Source organism: Varroa destructor, unplaced genomic scaffold (assembly GCF_002443255.2).
Source record: "Varroa destructor unplaced genomic scaffold, Vdes_3.0 BEIS01000004.1, whole genome shotgun sequence".
Classification (NCBI taxonomy): Eukaryota; Metazoa; Arthropoda; class Arachnida; order Mesostigmata; family Varroidae; genus Varroa; species Varroa destructor.
The window spans coordinates 28,177,868-28,189,163 of NW_019211457.1; the positions used below are offsets into that span (position 1 = coordinate 28,177,868).

Consider the following 11,296-nt stretch of genomic DNA (forward strand, 5'->3'; position numbering starts at 1 on the left):
TTCTTCAAGCTTATCATCTTAAGTATAGCCGTTACGGCGAAAAGCTACTCGTTGGGATACGCCACCTCGTCAGCCACTTTATGTCTAATAGTGATTTAATAGGCTGCATGAACTGGTTTGTCAGTCTGCCTTTTTGCCGCCATGCACCAAATGGTGATCGCGTTTTTGGTATTGCTGGCATTTGCCGGCTTTGGTAATGCGTACAAGTTGCATCGAGGCAGGCCGTACCATAAATATGGTATGCTTGGAGAGCCAAAATTCGACAACTCGACTAGTTTTTACGGAGAGCCTGAAATTCTGTGGATCACGCAGCGTCTCGATAATTTCAATCCTGCCGATCGTCGGACATGGAAGCAGCGTTATATGGTCAATGCTAAGTTCTACAAAACGGGCGGACCCGTTTTTCTACTACTGGGCGGCGAAGGTGAGGCTTCAGCAAAATGGCTATCAGCGCCATCGCACGTGATGATTATGGCGCAGAAATACGGAGCTCTCGTCTTCCAGCTTGAGCATCGTTTCTATGGCAAAAGTCGACCGACTACTGATTTAACAACGTCAAATCTCGCCTACCTCTCTAGCGACCAGGCACTGGCTGACGCGGCGGCGTTTCGCAATTCGATAACAGTTTCGAAACAACTTGATCAGAATGCTCGTTGGGTAGTATTTGGTGGTTCGTATTCGGGTTCGTTAGCCGCGTGGTTTAAACTGAAGTACCCACATCTCGCGGTTGGAGCTGTGGCGTCGTCAGCTCCGATGGTAGCACTTATAAACTTTGTCGACTATATTCGCGTTGTGCGTGATTCACTTGGTCCGGATTGTAGTACCAAGGTTAAGGCCGGCTTCGCCCACCTGGAGAAACTTGCCGCGCGTCGTGAAAAATGGGCCATTATTGATGGTCAATTCAAGACCTGTGTTCCGTTCGACGCGTTTAACCAGTTGAACATGCAGAACTTTTTTCAGACCATGGCCGGGCTTTTTGAAGGTGTTGTCCAATACAACAAGGACGAACGTATCAGCGGGCCAAGTAACATCACCATCGATACGGTATGTGATCTCATGATGAGTAACGAACCTTTTGACGGTCTTGTAGCTGTAAACGATCTGATATTACAGAGCAACAACGAGACCTGTCTAGATTATGACTACGATAAGTTCGTCCGATCAATGCGCAACGTCAGTTACGATGCACGTTCAGGAGAAGGTGGACGCCAATGGATGTACCAAACCTGTGTAGAGTTTGGTTTTTTCCAAAGTTCAGATGCTAAGGACCAACCGTTTGGTCAACAGTTCCCGGTTCAGTTATTCATCCAGCAGTGCCGTGATATTTTTGACGATTTCTTCGATAACGCAATGCTTAACAGAGCTATCTTCCGCACGAATACCCAGTACGGCGGCATATACCCTCAGCTGAGCAATGTCACGTTCCCGAATGGATCGATTGACCCGTGGCACACCTTAAGCATTCTAGAGAACCTCTCGGACAGCGTGACGGCAAACTACATTGTTGGAACAGCTCACTGCGCCGATATGTATCCGCCGGCAGCCACTGATGCTAATACATTAACACAGGCCCGAACAAAGATCGAACACGAAGTGGCCAAATGGCTGCAGCAATAAGTTTAGCAATTGAAAAAGAACTAACGTTTTAAGTTCGTATGTATCGTGGAAATAAATCTGGCAATAGTACATTGCCGCATTAAATCACCTGTACTTTGTTTTTCGTCGATGCTACGGGTGACTATACGGAAAATGCCTAGTTCACATCAGTATAGTTAGTCTAGGCAGATGATGTTTTCGATAAGTAGGCTATTTTTTTTTATAACTGTAAGTAATTTTGTTTACAAACAATAGTAAACGAGAATTGCATTTGTAATACTTAGTCTTTGTAAATACTAATAAATGATTCGAGTTTACTTGAACCGTTAGCCATTCCATAACCACTAACTAATATTAAAGTTGACAGCAAGAATATATTGAGGTAAGATCTGTCGTCATTATAATAATATCTAAACACGACATTTTCGTGACTTTTATTCGGTGTCTTTTAACTGTACAGTGGCCCAAATACAAGTTTCTACTTACTATATAGGCCATGTGGCGTTAGCACGGACAATTATTCAAGGCGTATTTAATAAAAGAATCACATCATGTTCTTTCACAGTGCTTGGCACTGTATACCACATTGTATCGAAGGGCTACCAAGGCGAAATCGTATAGATTTAATGTATGAGGCTGTCACAAGCAAATCCAACAAAGAATTAACATGAGCATCACGCAGATTTTTCCTTCAGACGAGCCATAATTCGGTTATCATTAGTGCTTCTATTTCTTTCTACTACTCGAACATAACAAACGCCCCTGAGTAGAGCGCTGGTCCTGCGAAATTGTTATTTTATACTGTGCCTATCCTTAGACCTACAGCAGTACAGAGGCCATTTCTGATTATTACGTGTGAACTTCCAAATGGAATACGCATTTACGTTTAACGCCTATGCTTTTCAATTGGACTCAGTTGAATGAGGAGATGGCCGTCCTCGCATTTGAAAGCTAAATCAGCAAGCACACCGTAAACAACAATAACAAGAGCGAACACGACCATTACGTGTCTTATGGTAACGTTTTTAGCTCTGGAACGATCTCAAGCTCGGACTTTTTGAAGAAGGAGATTCACTTGTGACAGCCTCATACACTAAATCTATACGATTTCGCCTTGGTAGCCCTTCGATACAATGTGGTATACAGTGCCAAGCACTGTGAAAGAACATGATGTGATTCTGTTATTAAATACGCCTTGAATAATTGTCCGTGCTAACGCCACATGGCCTATATAGTAAGTAGAAACTTGTATTTGGGCCACTGTACAGTTAAAAGACACTGAATAAAAGTCATATGAAAATGTCGTGTTTAGATAAAAATAATGATATTGAAAAAGCAATTAACAACTCGATATAGATCAAAATCGTATTGACCTTAGCAGATTATGATTATCTGAGTACAATTGGATATGCGGGTGTGGCAAGCCTGGCCTTTATGTAGCGTAGCCATTGCTATTTGGCTTGTTGTCGTAGTCGTGCGGGTTAGACGAATACTGCGATAATGAGCAGTAGACCGCACGTAATGAGCCTATTATGAAATCATCGCCGTTGGGCAGCCTGATGCTGCTAAGATCTGGTACTAGCATGAACTCGTTGATTTTTGCACTGGCGAATGACCTCGTTGACAGCAGCCACTGCGATCACAACGGTTTCAAGTCATGCAGACGGTAAATACAGCCGTGGGAAATGAAGCAGTGATTTTTAAAGATTAGCTGGGTTGAACAGCGCTTGGATAGCTCCGACCCTTCAGATGTGCGCCGATAGCGGAAGTGAATCTACTCTCATCATCGTTCTTTTGTTGGGAGTATAGCACGTAGTGTTATGGCCACCAGCGTGGCTCGCAGCAGTGCTTATGACTAAAAGATACAACGCTGTAGTATTTCCGATTACATTGGCCTAACACAGACATGTCCAAGACTAACCTTCGCCTTTTACCGGGTCATCAAGCGCCGGCTGAATTGCGCGAATGCGTACGGCCATAATGAGACAACGAGCTGTTGATTTCTTTGGGGGCTTGTACGCGGGGTCGTTGGGGCGTGCCTTAGGTACTAGCATCCTCTGCGTTAATGGTATCTATTATTGATGCTCTCGATTTTTTCCGAGAAGTCGGCTAAGCTGGGGAACAAATCTGTCGTCGTGAAACAAACGTCTTTTTATCGTTGAGATGATGATTCGTTATCCAAGCGATTATTTGGGGATTACCAAGAAAGTTAAGACTTACTCACCGTACAGTCCATATAATAGGTTCAACGATGCACGACACGTTCGCACGAGCTGGATTCAGAGAATAAAAAGTTGCCTTCAAGTAGAGTATGCCGTATTTACTTGTGCCATGCGTTTCGATACAACGCGCCCATTCGACGAGAATCGCTCGTGGCCTTATCAATCCTGCATTAAGATCGATTTGTTCCATAGTTCGAACGATGAGGTCTACATGCTCGAACAACCCCTTCGTATTAATCACTCTATCGGATAGTGTCGTGATACTTGGCAAGTGAATCAATTACGATATGATGAGCGCAGGTGTTATCAACAGCGAGTACAGAAACATTCATTTACGAACAAGTAACGTTAGCTTCTCCAATAGTTCCATCGATCAATGGTTTATGTTTTGTTTAGCGGTGGAAGAACCGATCCCAAACAACGCTTACGAATTACTCAGTTGCAATATAAGGAACACATTCGCTGATTGAAATCTGGCCTTTTTTCTTTTAGTACTTTTTAGTAGAAAACACTTTTCTAAATCATATCTTCTTCGGTACGGCGTCAACGATTTGTTATCCTAGAAGGGGTAGTTGGAGGGACTATTGTTTGACTTATCCATGTGTGGTTTAAGTGGGCCACGGTGTCACGTCGAGGCCTGAAATTGCACCAGCAACGGGTCCAAACTTTAAAGCGAAGGGGGAGAAGAAGCCTCAAAACAATATGATGGTTAGCTGAGGGTCACATGTAACTGAACTTAGATTGGAAAAAATGGCACTAACTATTAATTCTGAACATATTAATTAATGAACATAACGTTCATTCAGATTTCTGTTACACACTAACTCATTAGATGTTTTAGAATTTGAAGGTTCACCTAATAAATAAGCGAAATATTAAATAAGTACTGTTGAGGGCATACAATGGCACGCAGTTAACCAGAGGTTTTACTTTTGTCTGAAATAACTTAAATATACAAGAAGTTACGCTATTCTATGACGAATCAATCAACCTTTTACGATTGTTCTGTAAACTAAGATGATATATGATTTGCTTCTATTTTTTATTCTGCAAATACACATCTACAGGGACATTTATTTTGAAACAGAGCGGGAGGAAACAACTCAGAAAGCGTACTTTAGGGGGCTCCACACTCTGGACACTGTTTTCAATGGTTGGTATAATTTTAACCGAGAGTTGATTGTTTGTAAGAGAAGTGATTTTGCATTGTTTAAAAATATACTATTTAAATATGTATTTGTAGATCAAAAAAGAGGAATTGTTTGTTGCTTTGATTTACCTGCCTTGCTCAAATTTTTGATAAGGATGGGTTTGATCTGTCCCACATTTGAAACGAAACACAACATCCTATATGTAGTTTGGGTTAAACCTATGGTGCTTCTATGTGCCGTTGATATGCGTTTGCCCAAGTGTGTTTATCATAAATCTGCGAGCGAGAAGGGCAGTTTTCTTCTAAATGTGTCAAACGTAGAGCTATTTTACGCCTAAGATTTACCAAAATGTTCTAGACAAAAAAATTCAATGCAGTTTCTTTGCAGTTGGGGACGAAACAGGCGCAAGTGGATTCTGTAACTTATCAGAAAGAAGTCACAGCGTACCTCCGAAAATTGCGTTACCTAGGGAGATAGTACGACCGCGCACGGCTGGAGCGTCCACCTTCGTGTCACGCTGATTTCGTTTATCTGTTCAATAGTCAGTTAGTTCTAATGTGGTCACTATTGGCATAGCCAGGCCTGCCATTATCTACGCCTCACATATTCAAAGTAGATTCTCAGAGTGCCATAAACATTATTGACACTCTGCGAAAGTATCACCATTGTGAACTCTTGCAAAAAAAGACATGAACTACGACAGGTGCATTCTTTTGCACGAATATCCTGAGCTACCACGTACTCGCTGCCATCTTTTAATTAAGCATCTTGAAATTAGGTTTATAGCTCCATTAGAGCTTCCAAATCGACAGAGAAAAAGTTCGAAATAAATCAAATTGTCCATTAATACTCAAGAGGAAAGTCACACAAAAATTATTGCCACAGCTCAGCAAAAGCGCTGGTCCTTTTCGCCAGGCAGAAAAACGTACACTATAGCATTTACATGATAATACCATACTTACTGCAGCAGTGATTGGAGTACGGTGCGTGTACGCATCTCTAATGTACAAGGGGGTTTATAAAAACTTGAAAACACTTTATAACTAACGTCGCTTGAATTCTCTAATGAAACTCTATTAGGATTTCAACGTTTGCTGCGGTAACTAGAATTTCAGAACGTTATGTATAAAAAAAACATTGCAGAGTATATGTGGGCATTCTGTTAAGTTGTATTATATTATTACAGTATTTTTTGTAGGGTTTTCTAGCACAGTAGCCCAATCTGCTTCGACAAAAACTTCTTTTTTTCTAGCTAATTTTTGAAATACAGTGGTAAATGTTCGCCTGCCTGTTTAAGCCTTCAATGTCCTGATGAATACCTTTGGAGGTTACAGATAGTCTTGCGAAGTTCTGGGGGGACCAGTGACTAGAAACGAAATTAGCTCATCGACTAATTCATATAGTAAACGACTAGAATTTGCCGCAGCGACAAATATTGACATTGTATTTCAACTACTATATAATTGATACCTACTAGAATGAAGTTATTTGTGGTCTCGTTAAAACACTCTCAAACGCTGGTCGATCATTTTTCGTGATTTTGTATTCAATGATATATGAACTTACGCCAACTTCATTATCTTTTATACTTCACACAATATGAGGCCAATTATTAGAATTCCAAAATACGAACCCGAAGTGCAAAAGATGACTTCGGATGCCCTTATTTGGATTAATTGAAAACTTCAATAATGTGGATAATCGTACCTAGATTTCTGGTATTGTACTTTCAATTATAGTTACAGCAACTTAAGGCTACATGTCATCAGCGCCTTTGAAAGGTGCATTCGGTTATAGGTATATGTAGGGCATACATAGACAGAGGATATGGTGAGTCCTTAAATTGATTTTTTGTTATGGCTTGAAACATTTGGCGGATCACTAAGGTTTGCCAGTCAACAATATCTTCTATACATACACACCCATACAGAATATTCATTTCATATATACGCATATGATAGAATAGAGTTTCAGGAGATATGGTTGAGACTCTTTGCCTATCCTACGTAATCTTGGTTCGTTCTCTCAATGCCGGACTGACATGTTTTTGAGCGTATTCTCATCGAAATTTAATCCCTCTGCTTATAAAATAACGCCCATCAAAGGTAGGATCTCGTAAAGTAAAGAATTGGTTTTTTCCTTCGGTCAGGACATCGGTTTTTACGATTTAACAGCTTTGTTCTTTTGCACTTAATTTCAGTTGCTAGACAGATTATTTCGGGCGTCAGTCTACGATATTCTAGTCTACTCTAGTTCGAACTTCTATTTGCCGAGATTAGCCATGTAGTAAAATCTACCTGGGCTACACTTCAGCTGGGTTGAAAATTGTGAGTATCAGCTACCTTTAGATTCTACCTGAACGTGACATTAAAGAGAAAGCAACTAGATATATAAACATGTTCATGAAAGCCATCGTTGGTCTTTGAAAATGTTTTCTGTACGTTATTTGTTGAAACCGTCAACTTTCCGTGCATTTAACGAAACGCATTCGCAAAAATTTTTCAACAAGTTGTTTTAATATATAACTTTACAGGGATTGTTCTTACAACTATTCTGTCTGGACATATTCGGGACTCCGATCGAATTCCTTGGGTATATGTCATTAACAGAAGAAACAGAGAAACTGCCTGATTATGATTCGATAATAATCTATTACAAAAAGGCCGTAGTCATTTTAATTATAAGCCCGTGAAGCTTAGAAGTTTCTCCTGCAGCGTCGATAGATTATCGAAAATAAGTGTTGCCATAAAAATGCGAGCATCAACACAGTTTGGCAATTGCTAATGGTAAGCAAGCGCTACTTCTAATTGTGCGATCTCAAGTAATTCACTAATTAAAGTGATTGATTTAAACGGAATATTAGAGAGAAAACATGGTCCGAACTAATTATATTAGTTTATCTGTAATATGCCAGTCCGTCACAGGAGTGTTCTGCATGCTATTATCTTAACTTTTCCATACTCTCGCTCCGCTAAATTTCATCTTTATCTCAACTTCATTATATATGTACACAATTTCAATGTAATGCAGGTAAGTCATATCGATATCAATAAATTTAAATAAACCTCCAATATTTTTCATAAAATTATTATCGTCTTGTTTACATTGGAAAATACACTATATATATGTTTTGCTTCCTTGCTTGCAGGTAACGTTTCTCTTGGCAAGTATACATCTGAATGTCCTCTATGAAATCTGTATTAATCTATACGTTTTCAAATCATCTGGTTCACACTATTCTTCTAAAAATTCCTAGCTATCAAAAGTTGAAAGTGAATGTACCATCTTCATGACAATATTTCTTTAAAAAAAGTTTGATTCAAAGGTACTTCGAATCCCGACGTTATTCAAAGCATGCCCTTGACGGAAAACGTATGCAGAGGAGGTTGTGACGCTGAATTCAGATTTCACGGAGATTTTGTTCAAGTTTCATTTCGTAGAAACCCGGTAGTATTTTATCCCTATGGAACAATCTATTTACGAGAGGGTTGGTCCACTGAACTCGTACCCCCCCCCCCCCATTTTGTGAAAAAGTGGTCAGCGCTAACACAGTAATATTTCCTCCTCACTATGAAAAATCATGGAATCTTCAATTGATTGATAATACTTATTAATTAAATTAACAACGTCAGTATACAATATCAAAAGTAATAAAATACATTTCACGGCGCATTGTATGATTTTGCGGTGTCTTTTTCTTAATGGCACAGTACTGTCGCATGAAACAGAGATCATTCACTGTGAAAGCCTACGTGGCCTATTGCTCTCAGGTCACAGAACATGTGATCAATGTGTTTTAGTTTGGGTATTACAATCTGTATTCATGTATATTCATGTAGCTGTTCTCCGACAATTCTTTAACTTAATGGAGCAACTGCATTGCCCTTCGCTTGACTGCCGGCAGCTGAAATCTTCGAGGCGTGATGGCCATTAGACCGAACGCTTTTCAAGGCGGCCTCCTGTTGTTTCTTGTGCATCATAAACATCATAACAGCCGCCACAATGAATACGAACATTAGGCAGGCCACGACGATTCCGGCGATCGCTGCTGTGGACAGGCCTTCTTTCTCGTTGAAGACCATGAAAGAACCCGTACCCTAATCATATAGAAAGTTACATAATAATCACAGTGGTACGGTTCGTCTTCAATGAAGCATATGTAAATCGAAACTATATATTGGCGCCGGCATAAATCTAGACCAAAAAAAAAAAACAATTTCGGTATTGTTGTCAAGGTCATAGTAAAAAGCAGCGTAAATTGACAATCCACTGTTTCTTGCTCAGGGTTTTTCTAACATCTCTATAATCTAGGGTGATCGAAGCTTTACATTGCTCGGAAACTATATGTTACGCCCTATTCAAAGGTAAGTACCCATCTGAAGGAACCACGAAAACAGTGGGCTGTAATGACATCATCACTACCAATTAACAACAAATTAAATTAGCTAATTATCTAAAATGATTAATAATGAGAACTCAAACATACCTCGGTGGCACATTGTATCACATTACTGACGGTGCCAAGCAGCTTTACCATTTCTGTGTCCCATTCCTCATTCCTTTCGTGCCAGCGATAACACGAGGAGATATACCCCGCGGTCTTCGTGAAGTTCGCCGTTTGCCGAAAGTAAATGTGTATTGCATCCTTAACCCCGCTAATTTTGTGTTCTTCACCTATGCGATTAACAAATGGTTTTAATTTCCGTGGATAGCAAATGATAATGAGTCGACGAGTACCAGTTAACAAGTCCAACTGCGGTCTAAACGGGGTAAAGTACACGCAGATATCTTGGCTTGAACTGATGGAATAGTAATAACAATAATGATCATAATAGAAAGACACATGATAGTCTGACGTACCTGTGTCAGGCTTTCGGAAGGTAATCGATGCTACCGGCGAGATCATAGTGCCCCGGGTAGAATCAGAAAACGGGTTGTACGGGTAAATGTTAACCACAACCACGACCGCGTTGCATATTCTGGGCTCCTTAGGCGAACTGCCACATTGCCAGTTATTGAACCTACAGCAGTGGAAGTTGTGGACATTCTGTTTGCGAAGTGACTTTTTTAAAAAGGTAAATATTGCAAGAATACTAATAGTGACGGGGATCCAATCGTGGACCGTGAACATGCTAGTAAATGCACTTGAAAACTTGCTTGTGCCTACTTAGAAGGCATTGTCATGTCTCCCGTGTTTTTCATTGTATCCGAAGATAAGATGAAGCAGAGGAGAGTTAAACGGTATGCATAATCACAATAGGGCGACATATATAAATCTTAATAATACGATACACAATGCATGTATACTACGTATGTGTCCACCGTTATGTGCGAGAGTGACTTAGAAACGAACTACACTAGAAATAGGCAAACATTCATACTAACATGTTATTGATATTTTTTTTGAAGTGAATAACCGCGTCAGGTACGCCCTGTCTCGAGGAGTTGGTGGGCGCCGTATTGGGGAATATGATTGGCTCTCGTGTTGTAAAGCGATGCTGAATAATTGTCGTTATATCCGACACGATTCGCACCTGTATATTCGTATCAGAATCAACGAAAAATTACTACGGTGGTCTGAATAGTTTTTTGGCGTTCACGACCGCATTCGAAGTCATATTCATTACCATTACCAACACGCTACGCTAATGCGTTATCGCTGGATCATCTCAAGTTTGGAAAATAACAGCACTGAAGTACCACGGAAAGTTAAATCTAGCTAAAGTGAATATACCACTAGCACACTGATACATAACTTACAGCGGATGTAATTTCGCTCTATGGGTGCTCCTATACTGTCTGAATGCAATTACGATATAGTGCTGCCCACAGTGGGCATTGAGTCTGTTTATACTTACGGATTGACCCTTAGGCAGTCGAGAAGCGATTACAGTTTCGATAATTTTCTGGGCGTATTCGACGTTCCGCTTTATTTGGGGATCATGCTTCTGTTGCTGGCCACAACGCCTAACGGCCTTATAAGCTTCTTCCATTGCTATTAAAGTTACCTCAATCTGCAGTTAAAATTAACATGACAATTTACAATTGTTGTTTACACATCTCGGTATCTGCGATTGTCTAAATAATTCGATACCTCACCCTTAAAAACGTATCGACGGTTCCGCTAGTTAGATGGATTTAAAGTCACATGTGTGGCGTCACATAAGGGCCACTGTTGGTGTCTTTTGAAAACAGTGACAAATATGCTAAAGTTGTTGAAACGCTTTTGTTCAGACTTTAGATAGAACATTTTGAACATTGAAGATTTGCTATCATTCACAATTCATAAAATAAGTTCTCCTGTTTATGGTTAAGATTCACTATCTG

The 11,296-nt window shown here is 40.2% G+C and overlaps 2 protein-coding genes across 6 annotated transcripts in view; one reads left to right on the forward strand and one right to left on the reverse strand.

Annotated features, from left to right (window-relative positions):
- The first annotated feature begins 22 nt into the window (after positions 1-22).
- On the forward strand, positions 23-1,706 carry LOC111249231 (putative serine protease K12H4.7). Its single transcript, XM_022802809.2, has one exon. The coding sequence runs from the start codon at positions 142-144 to the stop codon at positions 1,615-1,617; it is 1,476 nt and encodes a 491-aa protein (XP_022658544.1). The 5' UTR covers positions 23-141; the 3' UTR covers positions 1,618-1,706.
- A 4,410-nt stretch (positions 1,707-6,116) lies between these two features.
- Positions 6,117-11,296, reverse strand: part of LOC111250135 (uncharacterized) — an 82,619-nt gene continuing 77,439 nt past the window's right edge. For all 5 annotated transcript variants that reach the window (XM_086988800.1, XM_086988799.1, XM_086988798.1 and 2 more), the window contains 5 exons: positions 10,828-10,983; positions 10,355-10,503; positions 9,830-9,990; positions 9,456-9,643; positions 6,117-9,066 (listed from right to left, as the gene is read on the reverse strand). In XM_086988800.1, the coding sequence (XP_086844926.1) occupies positions 8,827-9,066; positions 9,456-9,643; positions 9,830-9,990; positions 10,355-10,503; positions 10,828-10,983 (894 nt within the window). In that variant the 3' untranslated portion in view covers positions 6,117-8,826. The remainder of the gene's footprint in view (positions 9,067-9,455; positions 9,644-9,829; positions 9,991-10,354; positions 10,504-10,827; positions 10,984-11,296) is intronic.

Bases quoted from the DNA above. Each gene is read 5' to 3' on its own strand.
- LOC111249231 (XM_022802809.2), top strand. From the start codon at position 142: ATGCACCAAATGGTGATCGCGTTTTTGGTATTGCTGGCATTTGCCGGC.